Source organism: Nakaseomyces glabratus, chromosome J, assembly GCF_010111755.1.
Source record: "Nakaseomyces glabratus chromosome J, complete sequence".
NCBI classification, from domain to species: Eukaryota; Fungi; Ascomycota; class Saccharomycetes; order Saccharomycetales; family Saccharomycetaceae; genus Nakaseomyces; species Nakaseomyces glabratus.
This window is the reverse complement of record NC_088960.1, coordinates 1,104,879-1,126,673: the sequence shown is the minus strand read 5'-3', so window position 1 is coordinate 1,126,673 and position 21,795 is coordinate 1,104,879. Positions and strand designations below refer to the sequence as shown.

Below are 21,795 nucleotides of genomic sequence, written 5' to 3'. Positions count from 1 at the left end.
CATACTTTAAGACTTTTTATGTCTATTTTTTTATGTAGTCATATTATGCATTATCTGCGATTTAATTTCACTCTAAATGAGAAGGGGGCTTTCGGAGAATACACGGACTCTCTTTTTGATGTTTTTAACATGTGTGAAGTGTTTGTCATAAATTTGTTAATTGGCATCGAATTATTATTGCATCGATTTAGATGCAATATGGTTCCTACATGAGAAGACTTCGGTTTACAGTGCGATTTCTGTGAAGTATGTACAATAGTGTTATTTGCCTGCAATGACACCATTTTTTTAGCAATAATGCGTTGATGCTTCACCTTTGATGTTTGTAGCACGGATTCATTACCCATTGAGTGAAGAATGGTAGCCGATTTCGAAGATTTAATATTGTTTGTTTCATCTTTCATAAAAGAGACATGTCGCAGTTTGAGCTGTGGACGGTGCTGAGCTACTTGTAATTCCACATCATTGGAACCCACAGGAGAGATTTCCTCCTGCTCCTCCCGTTCCACCTGTTCCTGCTTATTATTTGCTGCTCTGAATTCATTCACCAACTCCTCATAATCTCCGTCACTTACAATTTCATCCTCAAAATCATCTCTTTTAAGCTTGGCATGCGTATATGTGAAGTTTTGAATAACAAATGTCCTATTGAGTAGTTGCGCATATTTTAAATTTATTGGTTTGGGTTCTCTAACTTTCCGTTGGAGTTTCTTACCGTAACCTTTGAATCTGATGACCCGCATCACAATTTTGGCTTGGCAGTATCAAATATAAGTAAAATCTGGATCCACAATGATTTAACACATCTACTCAATACTAAAAATACTCCTCCTTGACGTTACATCTTTTACTTTTATGCTTATGCACATTGTTATTATTTTCTTAATATGTCAATCTGTTTTGTGCGAAGGCTTCTGAATGATAATTGCACAGACTTTTGAAAATTTTCAATTTTGAAAAATTTCAGCGATGAGATGAGCTCATCGCAAAAGTTGTTGCAGAGATTAATCATTGACAAAGTGTTAAAGCTGTTAAACTAGTTTGTTAATAACATAACTACCTGCTATAAAATAATTACATCAAAGCTTATATTCAATAATAGCAACACACTATGGCTCGAAAAAGTAAATCGCTTAAACTCATTGAAGAGAGAAACAAGAAGAGACAGCTCGAACAAGACTCCTTACTCCAACCCGGTAGTTTCAATAATCTGGATAATGTAGAGGAAGAATACCAAGCTGATGAGGGTAGAAGAAACAAGAAGGCCAAACAATCATGGGATGATGAGGAACAGTCGTATGAACTACAGCCAAGAAAACTAAGAAATGATGGCGAAGAAATGGTTGAAGGTCTACCTATCAAAATCAATGGTAAAGTAGAAAGACAATTAATTGCTAAGAATAGAAAAAAAGTAACTCAAACAAATGAATCTGAGGATGAAGATAGTGAAGAAGAAAACAACAAAAACGCAGAAAAAGATAAGGATTCCCAATCGGAGGTGGAAAAAGAAGATGAACCTGATACAGAAGAAAAGATTATTCAATTGCAAGAAGAAATTGCCGACCTTGTAGACAAACTAATGAATGAACCAGAGGAATATCCAGCAGCATTGACAAGATTAGTCAAAATGACTACATCAAAAAATCCAAATACATGTATATTTTCAATGCTGGCGCTTGTTCCGGTGTTCAAGAGTGTCATTCCAGGTTATAGGATCAGACCATTAACCGATCTAGAAAAAAAAGAAAAAGTTTCAAAAGAAGTAGCAAGACTTAGAACCTTTGAACAAGGTTTAGTGCACAACTATAAACTATATTTGGACACCTTGAAAGAATTGGCTAAAGTTCCTAATAATGCTGATCCTATTAAGGTTAACATTGGAAGACAGGCTGTAAGAGCAGCAAATGAATTAGCCACTACTGGTTCTCATTTCAATTATAGAACAGAACTGTTCACTATTTTGGTTAGAAGAATTTGTAAACCAAATTTGCAAGCTGATCCAGAATCCTTAAATATAATTAAGACAATCGAAGGCTTGTTTAATGACGACACAGAAGGTAATGTTTCTGCTGAATTTATGAGACTGCTATCCAAAGTTATAAAAACCAGAAATTATAATGTTGAGGAGTCAGTTATCAATATGTTTTTGTCGTTAGATGTCCTACATGATTATGACCCTAATACCAAATCAGAGAATGAACCAGTTAGAATAAAAATGAAGAAGAAAGATAGAGTACATCTTTCCAAGAAACAAAGGAAAGCGAGAAAGGAGATGAAACAAATCGAGCAAGAAATGGAAAAAGCTGAACAAACTGTCTCTGCAGAAGAGAGAGAAAGAAATCAAGGTGAGATTTTGCAACTGATGCTATCGTTATATCTGAATTTCTTGAAGTCAGATAACCCAAAACTGATTGGTGCATCATTAGAAGGTTTAACTAAATTTGGTAGTCAGGTCAATTTTGATCTACTGGGTGATTTCCTAGCCGTTATGAAAGAAATCATTTTAACGTCTAAATTCGATTCATTATCATCTGAAGAAGTGAGAAAGATTCTCTTATGTATAGTCAGTGCTTTCTCACTGGTATCTAATCACAACACTATGAAGTTTTCGGTTGACTTATCATCCTTTGTGGATGCGCTATATTATGTTTTACCTTATATAGCACTGGATGCTGACATTGAATACTCCTACAAATCATTGAGACTGGCCGACCCTCTAGAGAATGAGATAATTAAGCCATCAGTCAACGTGTCCACCAAAGCGGAATTATTACTGAAAGCTTTGAATCACATTTTTTTCAGATCGAAATCTGGAACAAGAGAAAGAGCATGTGCATTTACAAAAAGAATATACGGCTGTATATTGCAAACTCCAGAGAAATCTTCCATTGCACTACTAAAATTCATCGAAAAACTGATGACAAGGTTCCCAGAAATAGCCAGTTTATACTCCACAGAAGACAGGGTGCTAAATGGTAAGTTTGATTTATTTACAGACGCAATTGCCCAAAGTAACCCAACAGCGGCCATGCTATGGGAAAATGCGGTATTGCAAAAGCATTACTGCCCAACTGTGGTGAAGGGCATTAGAGCTCTTTCAACAAGATCAAAAGACTCGAATAAATAGACCGTACATATACATTATCCAGGTAAGAGTATACTAGCATTTTCTATTAATTAATATAAAACTGAAAACATATAAAAACATTGCTTTAATGGAGTGTTTTAACTAACTGCCTCGACGGATGATATATTGGCATATAACAGAGGTAAGAACACCCACAAGACTGTCTTCACATATACGTAAATTGACACGCGAAATATTACGTACAAGCTGATATACTACATGCTTCAATAGTGTACACCAGCAAATGCGGTATAGCAATAGTCTGTTGACTGTGAACAGATAATTGAACATCCTACCTTAAATAAATCAGTAGGTTAAATTAATTCTTACCCGTGACAGTGCAATTTAAATAGCAGCTGCAGTGTGGGCAATTAATCATCGGTGATTCAGACTTATCATTTTGGTTTAAGGTTGCAACAATTGCAGAGAAGCAATCTATTCTGCTTTACAATTATTTAAACGAAAAGTTTGGATATCTCAACTTTCCATTGCATCAATTCCTATATTTATTTGACGAACTACTGGCTTTTGAATTTTTATTTTACTTATACTTGCTATCAGTAATGCCTGAAGCAAAAAGACAAGATGCCCAGCCCGGTGAAACTGCATCGAGTGTGTTGATCAAAGGGCCTCAAGGTATACCGTTTGTCCCAATTGATGCATATAAACAGCATGGTATTATTAATACAAAGATATGTTACACTGACAAAATTATTGGGGCTTTAGTCATCCCAGCACAATTTGCGGCAATGTGTCAGCCTTTAATCGAAGAATATCTGAACAGCGATTCGTTTCTAAACGAAATATCTGAAGGCTTACTAGCCGAATCTCTAATAGATCAAATGGATAAGAGAGCATTTATTCCAAATATTCATCCGTTTATTATACAACTGCTGACGCTAGTTTTGTGCAAGAATAGGCTGCTTTTTCAATTGAGGGTATTGTCTTTCCTTTGTTCTTGTTGGACATTAACTATGTTATACTTTATCACTAGAAAATTGAATATCAACAAATTAATCTCTGTCTCAGTGCTCTCAATCTACATGTCGTTAGATATTGTGCAGGAGTCTGCCATATCAAACCTTACCGACAACATACAACTGGCATCTATTATGACATTGTTCTTCTTGTGGGAATCTTATAAGTATAATGTCCAAAATAAGATAACTTGTTCCAGGATGTTGTTTGTTTCTATCCCAGCAATCATTTTAGTGGGAACTAAATATCTTGGTTCTACCATGTCTTGGCTATTCTTTGTTTTAATAGTGGTATACCATTTATGGCAGAATATTTTACCAGATGTGAAGAATTTCAAATATCTAAAGAACTTTTTTGGACTTTTCAAGCTATTACTAATTAGCATGACCTTCATACCTTTTGGGGTTCTAACTTGTTCTTACTTGCTACAAGATTATTCCATGATATACCTATATGACAATAGCAATTACCATGTCAGAAGTTTCATGCCTATAGAATACAAAAAACTAGTCCCTACTTTTGATAATTATAATTCAGATGAAATTATTTTCAAAAAGAGTACAGTTCGCATTAGACATGTGGAATCTTTAGGTGGGTATTTGAGTACGTTACCGAATGTTAATTATATGTCGGGTTCCTTTGAACAGATAGCATTTTTGTCACAATTTGAAGATTCCGAACTAAATAACTGGATAATTGAACCGAGCACAGAAGCTCAAAACAATAAAGAGGTCAGAAGTGGAAGTAGAATACGACTGAGGAATGTTGTCACCGGTAAATTGCTTAGGGCATCATCTTCTAGGCCACCGATGTCTGATCAAGAATATAATAGCGAGGTATCTTTGACAGGTAGTGCCAATTTTTCAGGTGATGCGGATGAAACCTGGTTAATCGATCAGAAGTATGTCATTGGTAAGGCAATACCTTTCAATAAAATGGGACTTCCTCCATCTGAAAATATCAATGCTCTGATAAATACCAACTCAGTATTTACATTAAGAAATGATGGTCATGGGTGTATGCTTTTATCGCATGATACCGATTTGCCAGATGATTGGGATTCGATGAGTAGTTTTAAGCCCGAATTTCATAGACAGGAGCTGACATGCAACACAACGCCAACGAAGAAATTAACTTATTTTATGTTTGAGTCTGTAGTTGATCAAACCAATGACACCGCATCTAGAGCCCCTTTAACAATACATGACAAGCTCAAAGAAGTATTCAAATTAATACCCTCCATGCTCAAGACAAACTATAAATTTAATTACTACATAAGAAACAGCCAATTCCTAAAAGGTCGGAGAGAAGAAGATGACGAAATCGACATGCAATATAACTTGCAGAAATTTCAAAATAGAGTGCCACCAGAGAAATGGGCCACTTGGAGACCGGTTTCATTAATTACAAAGAAGCCAAGTTCAGTTTATATCGTCTCCATTATAGTTCTAGTCCTATACGTGCTATTCGAGATAACTAACCTGTTAATATCTTGGAATCCACTTTCTTTTGACACGCCATCTTTAATGGTCCACAAACGCTTACTTGGTAAAATCAGTGATGAATGGATGCTACAGAGAATGATGAGTGATGATTTCCTTTTAGAGTGCTTTTTGGGTTGGATTACTCATTACTACATTTTTACTAGAACTCCTCATCAAAACTTGGATATCGTCTTGTATTTGCCTAGTCTGCTGTTCAACTTGTTATTTGTCATTACCATCTTCGATACTTTAACGAAATCTAACAAAATGTGGTTCAGCCTGTTGCCTATCTATATCGCTTTGGCTATCTGAATTTAATCTATAACCATTACCTAAAACTATAATACAAGTAAAGATATATTTCCCACATAGTATATGAAATAACTTTTAAATCTGCATCATATTTTACCTGGCGAAATGGATTCACTAATATTATCAGCATCATCTTTGTCCATAAATAGCTCTGAATCTGCACTCTTGCTATCGGAGTCTTCATTTATATTATCATTGTATTCTCCTTCAATTTTTGATTCAATTTTCTCATTTGCAATTTTTTGTTCGATAGCTTCAGAGCTGGTCGGTACTTCTGCTTCCTGTTTGATGTCGTTATCTTCCTGTACATTTTCTGGAGCTAAACTAGTTCCTCTTCTTGAGTCAGCTATTCCTCCTACAAATACTGTGATCAAGTCATCAACTTGCTTGAGCAGATCGTCTTTCTTTTTAATTGCATGTATCTTTTCATCTTCTATATCCACCAGTTTTTTCTGCAGACTATCTATCTTATGTAGTTGCTCTTCGGCAGAAACACCAACACCAGGTAACGAGTCAATGAGGGTCGTTATTTGTCTTATCTTCACGATTATGTCCGTTGAAAGTTCATCTATACCATTGCTGAATTCTTCGGGTGTTGCTACACTAGCGTGCTTGTCTGTCATCTTCGGCTCCTTATCATTGAAAGGTTCAAAATCATGCCTCTTATCAATAAAATTAAGAGTAGCACAAAACTGCTCCATCACTTGATCTAAACATCTTTGCAATTGCGTCAATCTATCCGTCATCTGTACAACTGCAATTAATCAAATTCAAATATCGCGAGTTCACAATTACCTCCGCTTAAGAACTAGCTTGTGGCTAATAAAAAGTCAATGACCACAGTCGAGTAATATAGCCTATTATATTTACAGTAGCTTGAGGTATGACAAATCTCAAATATGATGGCCTTGCTACTAGTTGTATTCTTATTGACCTTATTCTTTCAATTTTCTAAGTATCAGTTTCATAGTTAAAGAACCGTGGCTGTTGATGTTTCGATGATTCAATATAACAAACTATACAACTTTGAATGAGAACCATTAGATCTCAACAGTTTGCTCGTATCACAAAAGCCAGTTAATATTGGACCAAAAATTGCTCCATAGTATATGCTTTTATTCTTATTTTTTTAAGGCAGATTTATGACATTTTAGCATTTTGCAGACTCGTTTAGATTATGAAATAAATGAATATTTCAATAATATAAAACCATTTACGTATTGAACAATTAATTTCAAATACAATAAAGATCACCTACATATCATAGCTATGACTAGTTTGAGTGATTAACTTTCAAGATACATCTATAATATAATAAAATTGAGTGCTGAAAAAATCACTGCCTATCACATTTTAGTATTACAATTTGGTCAATGATTTAACATCAACTCCTTAGTTTGTTCGCTTCATTTAGATGGAATTTATTCACTAAGAACGCTGATGTTTTGGGTTTATATACAACAAGAATTTGTGATTTTCTTTTTGATAACACATCCTCTAGTATGCAAAATTAATCAGCATAATCAATTCCTTCTCCACACTTTCAGTTGTTTATTTAATGGTCAATTTGAGATAATAGAGCTTCGCAATTCAATAGATCATTTCCGATCATTGTTAAGACACAAACATAATAATCCAGCAACCAATGCAGCGATACCACCAGCAGAAGTTTGTGACTGTTGTTGAGGTTGTTGCTGGTAGGACGGACCCTGTTGGTACGTAGGACCTTGTTGAGGTTGATAACCAGCATTCTGGGACTGTTGGTATTGTGTATGAGAATTAATCTTTGCAGAAGGTTTGGGCTCAGATACCGTGCTCTCAGGATTAACCCAGTCTGTTGGAATTTTATTTTTATCAACTTCAACTATGACCACACCTGTATTCTTTGAGTTTACATGGTAGTTTAGGCCCAAGCTCTGGCATAACTCTATTGTTTCTTCCTTAATCTTAGATATATGGTTTTGAGAATGATTACCTTTACCAGTGATAATTCGTAATTCCAGTTCTCCCTTATCAGCAGCAAATGCCATTCTCTTCTTCAATATCCACATGGCTTCCTTAACATAAAGCCCATGCAAATCAATCTCATTACTAGAGGAATCAGCGTTATTTTGCACAAACACATACTCTGCTGCTTGTAGATTCAATGTATCGGCTAATGCAGCTTTCTTTTTGGCTTCTTCACTCAACTGATGGGCCTTAGCCTTGTCCCCACTCTTGTATGCTTTTTGAGATTCCGCTGACAGTTTCTGCCTGCTCTTTATGGCGTCATCGGCAGCTGCACGTAGTCTCTGATACTCAGGATCAATTGAGTGATTGTAGTCCGCACCGTTATTTCTTCTTAGAACATCTGTATCCATTGTGAATTCTTATTATAAAATTTGTTCCTATATTTTGGGCTTAATAGTATCACAAAATAATTGTAGGAGAACTAAGGTACAGAATAATGATTACCTTAATCTTCCTCCTTATTTGCAAAATGTATTATTGCCGGGCGATGAGTATTTACTTTTTAAAACTCTGACTGAGCTTTAATTTTTTCCAAATCAGATGTTTATTAGGCCGATGATCGCTCAAAATAGCAATGCATCTCATTCAATATTATTTAAAACTTTAATGCAAATATCACACAAATCAGGTAATATATTTATATTTTTGAATAAATCTAGGCAAATATAAAATTTTTTGGCTATTAATAAAAAAAATACTAACGAATGACTTTGGGTGGAATATAATATATGAAGAAAATAAAACTATAATACAACTATGTTTGTGTAGATTTAACCAATAAATGAGTGTGAACAAAATATCAAAGAGGATGTTTTGTATTTGACAATAAGTTCTATAGTAATGTCAAAGTAAAATGTACCATAAGATCGTGAACGAATGTAATGCGAATAAGATGCGGAGTTTGAAATATATCATTAAAAAATGAACTTGTCTAGTGAGAGCCTCAGAAGTAATCTTCAGAATAGGCTTGGTTTATTTGATTATCCAACATAGTGAGGAGATCATCAGCAGATTTCATATTTTTAGGAGAGTGATGGATCAGCGGAGATTCGCCAAAATTCTTGAAGACTTGTGTATCAGAGTTTCTTCTAGTTAATATCTTTTTTGGTGTGTTCTCAAAGGAAAGTCTTTTAATTCCAGATTCAAGTTCATCAATGTCGTGATGAACAGTTTGAGAATCATTTTTTGATTCTAGACTGTCACAGGAATCCATTAGAGATTCAAGAACATTTCCAACCAATTTGTCTTCAGATGCCTTGTTCACTTCGAACGCTGCATCTTCTTCCTCTTCTTCTAACAATGTTGGAAAGCTATAACTCTTCAAGAAATTGATCGATAGCTCACTATTTCCAGAATCTCTGTTCTCCTTATTTTCGAAATTTGGAGTTGTGTGACTAGCAAATGTTGGTTTCATACCTACCGAATGATTAGGAGATAGATGGTCTTCATAGTCAAATAATGAAGTGGCAATTGTGGAGCTTGAAACAACTCTACCATTTTTCATCAAGCTATTGTTATTTGACAGATTTGATGACGCTACTGAACCCGAACGGGCTAATGATATGGAACTACTAGACACGACTCTGTCTTTCTTTAGTGCTAAGTTCCCATACCCTTGACTCTTAGTCAAAGAGCTGAAATTGCTTGGAGCTTTAGTAGCAGTTGATTTTGTCACAAAGGCTTTGTTCAAGCCAGTAGCTCTTGAAGCAGCTAACTGGCTAAGTTGCTCACTTCCGTAGTAGTTTTCAATATCTTCCAAGTTTGGAAGATCAGTACTTTGATTTCTGTTGAAAGAAGCGTGGGAAATGTGATGGAAATCAAAAGGCGTCGATATCTTCATCGCTTTATCACCATTAGACCCTTTATTTTTAGAGCCATTAGACTTGAACAGGCTTCTGAAGAATTTCTTATCTTTCTTACCGGCATCTGGGCTAGCTATTTTGTTATAACGGTGGTATGTTGGCGATCTTGGCACCAAAGGTGGCAGCATAATTTTTTTTTTGTGATTCAATACAGGTTTGTCACTGTTTAGCACAGTAACATCAAACTCCTCATTGTCGCTTTCCATGTCAGACTCGTCGAGCAACAAGGTTTGACCAGCCATACCGTACAACTTTTCAGCTTCTTGATCCTCATCAATCCAGATTGATTTGATCTGAGGCAACATTTGGTTTCCCTGAATGGACGCCATGTTCGGGTATTTCAGCTTGATTAGTTATTGCTGTCTATAGATTGCCGTTGTAGTAATTCACAATATTGTGAAGCTTAGAATTAAAACAGAGACAATTGGAAATGATATGAAATTTAAAAAAAAATGTATATCAAGTGTTCAATTGGAAATTTGAGATGAAATCGCCTAGTAACAGAGACAGCAAATGAACTGTTCCATGTTCATATATATATAAGTTTTCAATAAAAAAAATAAGAGCAAATGCATATAGCAAACTTGCAGTTAAAAGAGATTTATAGAGGACCCTTACGAGAGTATTTTTAAAGTTTGGATCAAAGGACAATTGGGACATTAGCGAAGACATTTATGGCGTCGGTTGCAGCAGGCACCAAGCCTATATCTCCATTGCTCTCTCCTTTTCGCATCTTGCAATAATAGTTTCAAACTACTACTTAGTTTTCACAATTCTGATCCAGAGATAAACACGGCGAAAGCCATTGGTGCAGCACGTAAGACCAAAGCTAATACTCTCTGTGTGTGCGTAGTAAGCTGGGATCATGAAATTTTATGTGTGTCTTTTGGTGTACAATCTTTCAATTAGCATGTATTTTACCAGAATAGGTAATAAAATGGCTCTTTTGATCTGGCTTTCACAGTAACCTTTCTGCAGGAATTTGACAGAGATCAAGTAAGAAACGTTCGCGCAGCTACGCAGTAACGGATGCGAAGGAAAAAGCTGCAAATCGCGAAAATTGTGGGCAAATGCTTTGCTACCCGGCTGGGGAGTGTTTGCCCGTAGGATACAGAAGATTCTGCGGATGGATCTGCGGGAGAATACTGCCTGGGAATGGTCCTTTTCCTACATGCACTAAGAAACTACTGCAGAGTGGAAGAATAAAAAAGACGATTATGTAAATCACTTAACTTTTTCGCGTTGGTTGCCGAAGTTTCGAATTACCGAATGTAGAATAGTAATGGAATCTCTCAATGGGTGGAGAAAGGGTCATTAACTGGCTCTTATTACCCAATTGAGTAAATTACAAGATCTTCAAACACAACGAATGTACCCCCGTCTGTTTGTATGTGAAGTGGGGATGAAGCAACCGTTATAACGATATGGTAGTGCAGTTTAGAAAAGAAATTTAACTCGCATATTTATGGCTCCGAGAAAGTTTAGCGACGTTGCGTATATACAGCGGGTCCGATTTATTTCTTACCAATCACCTCACTTTCAGGTGCAAGGATCTTTTAATTTGATCATAAAAGCCGAAGGTAGTTTGTATGCTATACATAATCAATGGATAGTGGCTTTCTAAGAGAGGGGGGGGTATACAAACTGTATCTCTAATACCACTCCAAACTAGGTGTGTAAAGAGGGTTTGATCTACTTACTTTTCCTAATCAAGTAAATAAAGTCTTACATCAATGTCCGCACAATATAGGGATTTACTTTCAACTATTGCAATTTAAGTATTGAGACTCTTATATATACGAGTTGTTCTATGTACTTGTTGCTAAATGATTTGATATGACGTTATTAGCATCCGCATCGGATTTGTCCTTTTTCTCATTTATAGTATCTACACCAGCGGGCTGGTTATTCTGATCTGTTAACTGTGCCATATTATTTGGTCCTTGCGATAGGTCCTTTGATATTATAGGCACCTTTGGTCCTTCATCATTTGAGTGACTAGGCAAGCCATGCGTTGGTGTATTATTGGATGCATCTTCATGTACAGGATTCATAGCGATTCCTTTATTGGAGTTGTCATCTCGGGGCAGATCCTTTTTTACCTCTTTGATTTCTGTATTAGATGCGTTCGTTTTAGAAAATCTGGCTGCTAGATTATCAGTAACTTGTTGTGCAGCTCTAACCAGCCTATCAGATGTATTCTCATAGCTAGTAGTATCATCAGAGTCAACGTTTACATCGCGGTTAATATTCCTGTGATAATCATCATCGTTCTCATTTTCATACTTGTCAACCAGCTCTAACATCTTTTCGCTTAGAGAAATATTATCGTCGTCGGCATTCGATTCTAACTCTAATGCCATCGCTAGCGCTTTCCTCGTACCTTCAGTGTGGGAGTTCCACCGTGTACTGTTTTTCAGAAATTCAATCCGTTCCAAACGCGTCATTCTGGAACCCATCCAAAATGGACCTTTCTTTCCAAACTTGAATGCTTTTATTCTCTTATCAAGGTCTTCTTTACTATATAAATTGTCCGTTATCTGACTGTCGCCATCTTCATTTTCCTCAGTGCTATTATCATCGTTTTCAATAACACTGACATCCTCATCTTCGACTTCGACATCAACCTCATCTTCTTCTTCGTCTACATCTTCGTCTTCCCTTTTTATTTTGCTCGATTTTTCTTCTTCGTTGTCATCATCCTGTTCATATCTTCTTTTCCTTCTGAACCTTGTGATAATACTGTCCGCAGATTCATTTGCACTACTAGATAATGATTTGTCTGATATGCTTCTTCCATTGGTTTCCTTATTCTCTGTTTTGATTTGACTGCCAAGTTCTGATTTTGATTCTTTTCTTGCAGCAGCAGCAATAGCGACAGCTGGTCTCTTTTTTGGTGGTCTACCTCTTTTACGTTTCACTGGCGGATTCTCGCCAGGTGCCACTGTTTTGGCCTCAGTCTTGGTAGGTGGTCTCCCAGGTCTATTATGTGTTGTAGCTGTAGTTTTCTGTGGGGGAGAATCTGTTGGATTTACAAAATATCTCTTGGATTTAGACACCTGAGGTACATTATTAGGAAGTCTTGTCCTGCCTCCTAAAGGCAATTCGGCCTCATTTGGTGTCTTCTTCAAAGCTGTGAGATTACTGGTATTTGAGTTAGAAGCAGAAGAGTTTGCAGAAGATGCAGTTTTACTAACACCGCCATAGGTTCCGTCCTTTCTGGGTCTACCTGGGCCTCTTTTCACGGGTACTGCGGGTGCTTGGTTATTTGTTACTGTAGCTGAGTTAGATGTAGAGACTCGCCTAGAGCTGGAAGCTCGTGTTTGCACCCCAGAGCTATTTGAATTTGTGTACGTACTAGTCGAACTTGTTGATGATCTAGTACCGTTATTGCCGGCCGTCGGTATAATTTTCGCTATTCTATCAAGTCTAGAGCTAATAGTGTTTACTAATACATCTGTGTTCATTTGATTTTTTAATATATCTTCAAATTTGCTTTCTAACACAGTTTGGTTATACGCTATTGTTTTAATCGCAACCAGCATATCTTCTATTGAAGTTGTTGTGTCAACATCATTCTTTTTGACCTTTGACTCCAATTCAGCTACCTTCTCACTGACAGAATCAATCTCCTGGCGAAGAGAATTGTAATCAGTCGTCATAGCTGGTTTATATAATTGTTTCTAAGCTCTTTTTTTTTTTTCAATATCTCGATATAACCGAGGTAATTCGATTATCAAGGGTGTAATACAAGTATTGCCTGCTTCGAATATGCCTTTTGACTATTCTGTGATTGCTGTTTATAACGCGTAAATAAAATGCACCTTATCACCTACACCGGTCTATTTTGGCTAAAGTATATTTGATTTTTGTTCTCTGCAATACTGATACTGAGTTTGCTCAGGGCTATAATACAAACTTCAAATTAAAATATCCGATTGTTTTGATAAATTCGAATGGAAAATAAGGTAAGTTAATTTAATAAAAAAAAATAATATGTTGACGAAAGATTCCTGACTTAAAAAATGACTGGCTGGTAAAATCAATTCTCTCAATAATAATTGACTTTGATCAGTTCTTTTATTGTGCTTTATTGTTTTTGACTAAAGATTGCTTTACTCAGATTTTAACAGCTGGTAAAAAAATGATAACCAGAATCCCAAATACTATTCAGCCTCCACTCAATTTCTTGCTATTTTAATTAAAACTTTGGTCAACTAAATTATATATTTATTCTACCTTTTATTATTATAATATTATTTTTATTTTATTATTTTTTTTCTTCCTAAATTCTCATCCAGCTGTTGATTAGCAAACTTTTTCTGTGAAATTTGGCTCCGGACCACGACTTCGTCTTCGTACAATCCCTCATTTCTTACTTTCATCATTTCCTACACTTGAACCAACCACTATTTTTCCTTTCACCTTGTACAATCATACACTACACTGCTTGCCAATGTAGAAATCATCTGGCTATTCGCACACAGCTAACGTACCGATATTTCATCATTACTAGTTATCCCCACCTTTCAATAATTATATTTTGATGAAGAGAATTTTTTTAATATACTAGCTAAGTACTGAAAAATAAGTAACTTGTATATACACTTGTTTAATGAACCCGATAGTGGTAGTTCATAATTTTATTTCTTTAACACTACTATAGTCACCGAAATAATGCTCTCTTATATTTATCAATAACAATTACAGTAAGCGTCGTGAAATATAGAATCTGGTACCCTTGCGATATTTTAGCAATCGCTGCTGCTATGAATTGTGATATATAAGGTCTTCCTGTATTGATTCTAATGGACTTATAGGAACAATTAAATTATAATTAAAGTAAAGAAATAGCGCATTCATATTAGAGCCCTCCCTCACTAAAGAGAAGCAACTAATATAAAGCCGGGTAAATATTATGGAGAGAGTGCTACGCATATTTACCCTGCTACTTTCAAATCCTGGAAAACTGACAAAAGTTAACTGCGAAGAGCAATGGAGTTCCCCCATCAATTATAAGCAATAATTGGTTCAATCGGAGGTATACCTTACAAATATTACATAAAATCTGTATATATTAGGAAATTGTGGCTGGTGCTGATTGGGATACCACATTGCAAGCTAAGGTCTAGAGATCAAAGGATACTCCTGATATGTCTCATAGCGGTGCTGCCAGTTATAAGAAGGTCAATGGTATACTGACCATCAACGAAGATGTATCACCAGCAGAACTGTTATGGAGGTCAACAGATGGTGATAAGACGCATATGATTGTTCTAGATGTTGTAGATAAATTGCAAGCAACGCCTGCAACTTCGGAGAAACTTATGTTGAGGCTGATCGAGAAAGTTGATGAGTCCAAGAAAGTAAAGAACAATGATGGTGAGATGGTGTCACCAAAGCCTGCCGCCCATATGTTTTCTTTCAATAATCGTAGTGTGATGGACAACATAAAGATTACACTACAAGCGATAATTTCTCGTTATAAGGACACCGAAATACATGAACAGAAGCAAGCTGTTAGTGGGGACAGCAATGCTGTCTCAAAAGAGTCACAACAATCACAACAACAAGAATTGATCAATACTTCTAAATTGGACGATTCCTTGTCTTATGACAACTTAATGAAAAACTTGAAATTACAACAATCATTACTCACATCCAATAAACAACTAATGAAAACATTCCAAGAAACTGTAATAAACTCTAATCTTCCACCAGAAGAATTTTGGAGCACAAGAATACCGATGTTGCGTGCCTTTGCATTATCTACTTCACAGAAAATCGGACCTTATAATGTCCTCTCGGTTATCAAACCTGTTGCATCGTCAGAAAATCAAGTTAATGTGAATCTTTCCAGAGATAAGATTATAAGTATATTTCAGAATTATCCTATTGTCAAAAAAGCTTATCTTGACAATGTTCCTAAAAATTTCAAAGAATCCGAATTTTGGGCTAGGTTCTTCTCATCTAAATTGTTCAGAAAGCTGAGAGGTGAAAAAATTATGGCTAATGACAGAGGTGACGTTATCATAGATAGGTATCTGAGTCTTGATATCGAATTTGATAGAAAGGATGATGAACGCCTGTTCCATCCTGTATCAAAGTTTATTGACTTAGGAGGGAATACCCAAGATGATCCAGTAAAGAGAGGTAACAAACCTGATTTTACTATGCAGCCTGGTATGGATATGAATGGTAATAATGACGGTACTTTGGACATCTTAAGAAGTATGAATAGATTAAGTGAGAAGATGACAACTGCTTTAGAAAATGAGTATTCTAGGTCAAATCTCACAAACAGTGCCGAGTTGGAACAAGAAGGTAATGAACAAGAGTTAGAACTTAATGATCTTAACGACGAATACAAAGCTGAGTACTCAATAGTTCACTTGAAAATTGGAACGAAAGAGAGATCTAATGGTAATGAAGGAGAGGGCAGGACTACAGAGCATATAAAAATAACTGATCCAATAGTACGTAATCAGATTGAAGAGGTTAACATCGGTTTACAACGAGAACTTGATCTTACTGATGTTGTATCTGGTAAGGATGATAAAGAAGGTACTATTATAGATGCAATCAATCAACAAGTTATTAAAACTGTTCGAATTAATGCCAAACAAGCAAAACACAATAATATGGATTCATCGTATATGACCACGTTCACAACAAATAAAATAAACGAAACTGATGTACCCTCAGAAATGCCCCCAGATCTTTTAGAAAGTTGTAGGATGTTACATGGAACATGTTGTGAATTTTTAAAGCATTTTTATATTCATTTTCAAAGTGGTGATCAAAAACAGGCCAATAGTGTTCGTAAACTTTACAATCACTTGAAGGAATGTGTCGCTAAGTTGAAAGAGCTTTTGAAAGACGTTAAGGATGGTGATGGTGAAAAACTAGCTAGCCTCTGTGAAGCTTACTTGAAAACTACCATGAATTCAATTGAACTTGCAATTAGTAAATATGAATCATGTTTGTGAGTTACATCCATTTTCCTAGCAGAAATCTTGACTAGATTTCAATTTTCTACTCATATTGTTAATATTTTAAAAAGAAATATACAGCATTTGCATACAAAGAAAAATAACTTAATAACGACCATGCAAGTTAATGAAATACTTTATATAATTAGATACTTCAACGAATTTTTTATTTTTCTTCTCTATCCATGTTTTCTTTGGCCATCATTCTACCTCTTCTACCTTTCCCTCTAGCTTGCTTTTCCTTATTTCTTCTATTCATCTCCATAACAACTTCACCATTAGCTTTATCTACAGAATCCCTCAGTGTCAAAATAATGTTTTTATCAACACTCTCCTTCGGTAGCTTCTTTCCCAACACTTCTTCTATTCTCAGAATCAGTTCTAAATCATATTGTGAAACTAAGGAAATGGATTTACCAGATCTACCAGCTCTTGCTGTTCTACCTACTCTATGAATATAGGATTTAGAGTCAACTGGAATATCATAATTGATGACAATATCGACAGATGGAATATCTAAACCTCTTGCAGCAACATCCGTAGCAACTAATATTGATCTTTTGCCTGCCTTGAACAAATCCAAGGCACCAGTTCTTTGATTTTGATTCAAGTCACCATGAAGGGCAGTGGCACTGAATTCTAGTAGATTACATAGCCCAGATAATCTTTCCGCATTGGCTTTTGTTCTGGTAAAAATAATAACTGTTTTACCAATAAATTCGTTTAATAGATATATCAAGAAAGTGTTCTTTAGGCCACCAGGCACAACCATAAGCGTTTGCACCAAAGTATCCACAGTTTGGTATTTATTTGAGACTGCACATTTCACTGGGTTTGTTAAACTTGCCCTTTGTAGTTTATCAATCTTTGAAGTCATTGTCGCAGAGAATAGGTAAGTGGTTCTACCTTTTGTAGGTATGATCTTCAAAATTCTATCTAATACTGGACCAAATTCCATGTCTAACAATCTATCGGCTTCATCCATGACTAAGAATTTCAAATTTTTCAGCGAGAATCCCTTAGTGTTCTCTAAATGATCCATTAATCTACCAGGTGTAGCGATAATTATATGAGGTTTACGCATCAAATCTCTTGCTTGATCCATCATATTCATACCACCAACAATACATGTGGTTCTGACACCCATCAGAGAACCTAATGAGTCAAAAGTTTCCTTGATCTGTTGAGCCAGTTCTCTTGTAGGTGCTAGTACACATGCATAGTATGGCTGCTGGTCTTCCCATAACTTGTTTAAGATCGGAATAGCAAATGCTGCGGTTTTACCCGAACCTGTTTGTGCCAAACCAATAACATCACTACCAGCCAAAGCCGGTGGAATGGCTCTGGCCTGAATAGGTGTTGGCTTAGTGAAATTCAAATTTTGGCATGCTTGAATCAACTCAGGTACTAAGTTCAATTGAGCAAATGATTCAAATGTGACCTCTTCCTCTGGTTCTTCTACTTTTTCATCCTTAGCTTGTTTCTTGGCGGGTCTCTCAACTTCCTCATCGCTGGAATCGCTTTCAGAGTCCTTTCTGGAAGCCGCTTGCATCTTCTTTTGATTCTCAAGGGCTCTAGCCCTAATTTTAGCAGCTAGTGAACTAACATCATCGCTCTTCTTTGATACTTTACCAACTTTGCCTGCCATTTTCTCTTTACTTATATTGTGAGTACAATAGTCCTACAAATGTGTTATTAAGGTGTCCCTAGTACGTTATAGTTAAGTTGGCTATTCCAAAATATTGGACTAATATTGATCAAGCTCATCGCATGTTATGGCCATCGATTATTTTTTCATTTTTTTCATCTGAAGAAAGCACCGTACAAGAATCAGCCATTTCAGTACTGCAAAAATTTTGAAAATTTTTTTATTCAGAGCTCATCGCAAAATACAGTCGATGAGCCGGCAAAGAAGTATAGCAATTGGACAATATATATAAGTTGTTGTGTGCATAGGATCTCAGGTATTTACATCTTGTTCCTAAGAACAGTGAGAGCAGTTTAATATGGCTAAGAGAAGACAAAAGAAGAGAACGCATGTTCAAGTTGTGCCCGATGAGGAGAGAGGTATTCCAAAGTCAATGGTGATCAGGGTTGGTCAGACCTCTTTGGGTAACCATTCCTTGAACCAGTTGGTGAAGGATTTCCGTCAGATCATGCAACCACATACTGCTATTAGATTGAAAGAGAGGAAGTCTAACAAGCTGAAGGATTTTGTTGTCATGTGTGGCCCATTGGGTGTATCCCATCTATTCATGTTTACGCAATCGGAGAAGACTGGTAATGTATCATTGAAGATAGCTAGAACACCAAAGGGTCCAACTATCACTTTCCAGGTTATGGACTATTCTCTCGGCAGAGACATCAAGAAGTATCTAAGAAGACCAAAATCTCTCACAAAGGAAGATGTTATGAACCCACCATTATTAGTTCTGAATGGATTTACCACCAAGCCCAAGGATGAGAATGATGAGAAAGAAGTTGAGAGAGCTAATGTGGATAAGATTGTGGTGTCAATGTTCCAAAACATTTTCCCACCACTAAACCCTTCTAGAATTCATATAAACTCGATCAAAAGAGTATTTATGATTAACAAAGATAAAGAAACTGGTGAAATTTCCATGCGTCATTACTTCATCGATATTAGAGAGGTAGATATTTCAAGAAATTTAAAGAAACTGTACAAGGCTAAAAACAATTTAAGTAAGGCCGTACCGAACTTACACAAGAAGGAGGACATTTCCTCTTTGATTCTTGACCATGACATAGGTGCATATACATCTGAATCTGAGATTGAAGAAGACTCTATTGTGAAAGTTATGGACACAGAATCTGTAAAGGTCAAGCGTTCAGTCAAGCATAAAGAGGATGACACAGTTGAGGAAGCAAAAGATGTCGATGGTGATGAAGACATGAAGGACTTTGAGAGCTCAAACATACCTCTTGAAGAAGATGACGAAAACGAACAAGAACAAGCTCCAGTTAGTACACCAAGAAAGAAGGCTGTGAGGTTAACAGAAATTGGTCCAAGATTGACTTTGAAACTAGTCAAACTAGAAGAAGGAATATGTTCAGGTAAAGTTCTACATCATGAGTTTGTACAGAAGACTGATTCTGAGATCAGAGCACTTGAAAAGAGGCATAAGGAGAAGATGAGAATAAAGGAGCAAAGAAGAAAGGAGCAAGAAGAGAACATTGCGAAGAAGAAAGCACATAAGGAAGCGAAGAGACAAAGGAAACTTGAAAGAAGGGCAGCAAGAAAAGCAGCTGCCGAGGAAGGTAGTGAAGAAGGAAAGGACATATCAGAATCTGAGTCGGACTCTTCCAGCTCAGAATCTGAAAACGAATATAAGGATGTTCCTGAGGATATCGACAGTGATTTGTACAGTGACATTGAGTAAGCCAAGTCATGGGGGCAGAAGGTATAGTGATTCGAGTCCATGATGAGCAATTTGTAGCGTTAGTTTGTATTGAAAGGCTCAGCATAATCAAAGAAGATGATGTGGTTCGCGTATTTTAATACCTTTCAATAAGTGCTTTTAAAAGAGCAGTATCTATATAATAGAGAAGTCATTTTCTGTAAAGGAATTCGATTATTATAATTTGCATTATTTTGACATCAGTATTTTTAAATAATTGTTCTCTTTCCTACATCTACAAAGATGTCTTAAGTTTATGATCGCAAATTGAAATTTCTGCAGTATGAAAAACTGAGATTATAAAGCGATGACTACATTTAACGTCAGAAATAGATGAGAAAGTTATGTGAATGTTAATTGAAAACACTTTCTCTATATCTGAAGCAAATTGACAGTACTTCAACTATGTCGTGGAAGTCACTTCATTGGCTTCATAAAGATATCATTTCCTTCGAAAAGAACCAAGCATTTAATAACCTTTTCAAAAATGCTGTACGTACCAATATTAAGATGACAGAGAATATACAATTGGCGGACAATCTATTGTATTTCAATCCCGTTGACTCAGATCTAGATCCCGATGGCTATTTCAGCTATCAGTCACCAAGCTCCCTAATATCTACTTTACAGCGGTACAGGCTTCGGAGATGGACAAACGGTGAGATCACAAATAATAAACCTTTGGTACCTGGTAAAGAGTACAGTTGCCACGAACGGATCAAGTTCATCAAGCCCATAGGAGATAGTTGTTTTGTTTCTTTACAAAGAACAATCAGGGATAGTAATGATGTTACAGCTATAACAGAGGACAGGACGTTGCAGTACACAAATCGGATAGGTGACCGTTTCAGTGCGCTTGAGGAAATGGCACAGGAAACTAAACAATATGAAGCCGTTGCAGGTATCAACATCTCAGACCTGGATATTGTGAAGTATTGTCAAATGACCAATAACCCACACAGGATACATTGGGATAGAGACTATTGTCGTACACAGGAGGGGATCAAGGATATCCTGGTTCCCGGCCCATTGATTACCCAGATAATGGCAAGATTACTGTGTCCCAACTCTGCTAGCCTGATAACTAGGATCAAGTACAAGACAGTTTCACCTATCTACCCATTCACACCCCTTAGAGCCATAAAAGTATCACCGACAGCGCTGTGGCTCGCCGATGAGTCTAAACTCTACGCAAAGATGGAGATCAAAGAGTCCCACCGGGATATCATGCCTGATCAACACTTAGAAGCTTAATGAGTCCTCTCTTTTCACCCCCTCCCCCCAAATAAAGCCCAAGCACTGACTGAGATACATAGATAATGGGACCGCAAGTTCATGAGAGTTACGGATCCTTGATGCGATCTGTGGCTCAACTGTAGGATGTCGATAAGAAGGAATTGCTCATTTCCTCATTGCCATGTATTAACCAGAACATGAGTGTTTCTTTCTTTTATGTTTGCGAATATCAATCTCATCTGCGTGGTTTCTCTGCGAATTCGTCATTATTTTCCTTTTGATAAGTTTTATGCAAAATGGAAGGCTTTTTTTTGCCATTGAGAAAATGGGTATGGAATCCCGAATCCGTACGGGATTCTCTGAGGGTTGGGGATC

At 36.4% G+C, this 21,795-nt stretch overlaps 11 protein-coding genes across 11 annotated transcripts; 5 read left to right on the top strand and 6 right to left on the bottom strand.

The window, feature by feature from the left end:
- Positions 1–50: 50 nt before the first annotated feature.
- Positions 51–743, bottom strand: GVI51_J10901 (uncharacterized protein; the record flags this gene model as incomplete). The annotated part of the gene is made up of 1 exon (XM_448194.1): positions 51–743. The coding sequence occupies one exon, from the start codon at positions 741–743 to the stop codon at positions 51–53; it is 693 nt and encodes a 230-aa protein (XP_448194.1).
- Positions 744–1,111: 368 nt separating this feature from the next.
- NOC3 (Noc3p) lies at positions 1,112–3,127 on the top strand (the record flags this gene model as incomplete). The annotated part of the gene is made up of 1 exon (XM_448193.1): positions 1,112–3,127. One exon carries the CDS (start codon positions 1,112–1,114, stop codon positions 3,125–3,127), a length of 2,016 nt encoding a protein of 671 aa, XP_448193.1.
- A 563-nt stretch (positions 3,128–3,690) lies between these two features.
- Positions 3,691–5,901, top strand: PMT7 (putative dolichyl-phosphate-mannose--protein mannosyltransferase; the record flags this gene model as incomplete). Its single annotated transcript, XM_448192.1, has 1 exon — positions 3,691–5,901. The coding sequence occupies one exon, from the start codon at positions 3,691–3,693 to the stop codon at positions 5,899–5,901; it is 2,211 nt and encodes a 736-aa protein (XP_448192.1).
- An 86-nt stretch (positions 5,902–5,987) lies between these two features.
- SRB7 (Srb7p) lies at positions 5,988–6,647 on the bottom strand (the record flags this gene model as incomplete). The annotated part of the gene is made up of 1 exon (XM_448191.1): positions 5,988–6,647. One exon carries the CDS (start codon positions 6,645–6,647, stop codon positions 5,988–5,990), a length of 660 nt encoding a protein of 219 aa, XP_448191.1.
- Positions 6,648–7,499: 852 nt separating this feature from the next.
- GVI51_J10813 (Smr domain-containing protein) lies at positions 7,500–8,261 on the bottom strand (the record flags this gene model as incomplete). The annotated part of the gene is made up of 1 exon (XM_448190.1): positions 7,500–8,261. One exon carries the CDS (start codon positions 8,259–8,261, stop codon positions 7,500–7,502), a length of 762 nt encoding a protein of 253 aa, XP_448190.1.
- A 593-nt stretch (positions 8,262–8,854) lies between these two features.
- Positions 8,855–10,102, bottom strand: GIC2 (Gic2p; the record flags this gene model as incomplete). The annotated part of the gene is made up of 1 exon (XM_448189.1): positions 8,855–10,102. The coding sequence occupies one exon, from the start codon at positions 10,100–10,102 to the stop codon at positions 8,855–8,857; it is 1,248 nt and encodes a 415-aa protein (XP_448189.1).
- A 1,479-nt stretch (positions 10,103–11,581) lies between these two features.
- On the bottom strand, positions 11,582–13,435 carry SUM1 (Sum1p; the record flags this gene model as incomplete). The annotated part of the gene is made up of 1 exon (XM_448188.1): positions 11,582–13,435. The coding sequence occupies one exon, from the start codon at positions 13,433–13,435 to the stop codon at positions 11,582–11,584; it is 1,854 nt and encodes a 617-aa protein (XP_448188.1).
- Positions 13,436–14,926: 1,491 nt separating this feature from the next.
- Positions 14,927–16,762, top strand: TFB1 (TFIIH/NER complex subunit TFB1; the record flags this gene model as incomplete). Its single annotated transcript, XM_448187.1, has 1 exon — positions 14,927–16,762. One exon carries the CDS (start codon positions 14,927–14,929, stop codon positions 16,760–16,762), a length of 1,836 nt encoding a protein of 611 aa, XP_448187.1.
- Positions 16,763–16,931: 169 nt separating this feature from the next.
- On the bottom strand, positions 16,932–18,413 carry RRP3 (RNA-dependent ATPase RRP3; the record flags this gene model as incomplete). Its single annotated transcript, XM_448186.1, has 1 exon — positions 16,932–18,413. The coding sequence occupies one exon, from the start codon at positions 18,411–18,413 to the stop codon at positions 16,932–16,934; it is 1,482 nt and encodes a 493-aa protein (XP_448186.1).
- Positions 18,414–18,771: 358 nt separating this feature from the next.
- Positions 18,772–20,166, top strand: SSF1 (rRNA-binding ribosome biosynthesis protein; the record flags this gene model as incomplete). Its single annotated transcript, XM_448185.1, has 1 exon — positions 18,772–20,166. The coding sequence occupies one exon, from the start codon at positions 18,772–18,774 to the stop codon at positions 20,164–20,166; it is 1,395 nt and encodes a 464-aa protein (XP_448185.1).
- Positions 20,167–20,589: 423 nt separating this feature from the next.
- HTD2 (hydroxyacyl-thioester dehydratase HTD2) lies at positions 20,590–21,438 on the top strand (the record flags this gene model as incomplete). Its single annotated transcript, XM_448184.1, has 1 exon — positions 20,590–21,438. The coding sequence occupies one exon, from the start codon at positions 20,590–20,592 to the stop codon at positions 21,436–21,438; it is 849 nt and encodes a 282-aa protein (XP_448184.1).
- Positions 21,439–21,795: the final 357 nt, after the last annotated feature.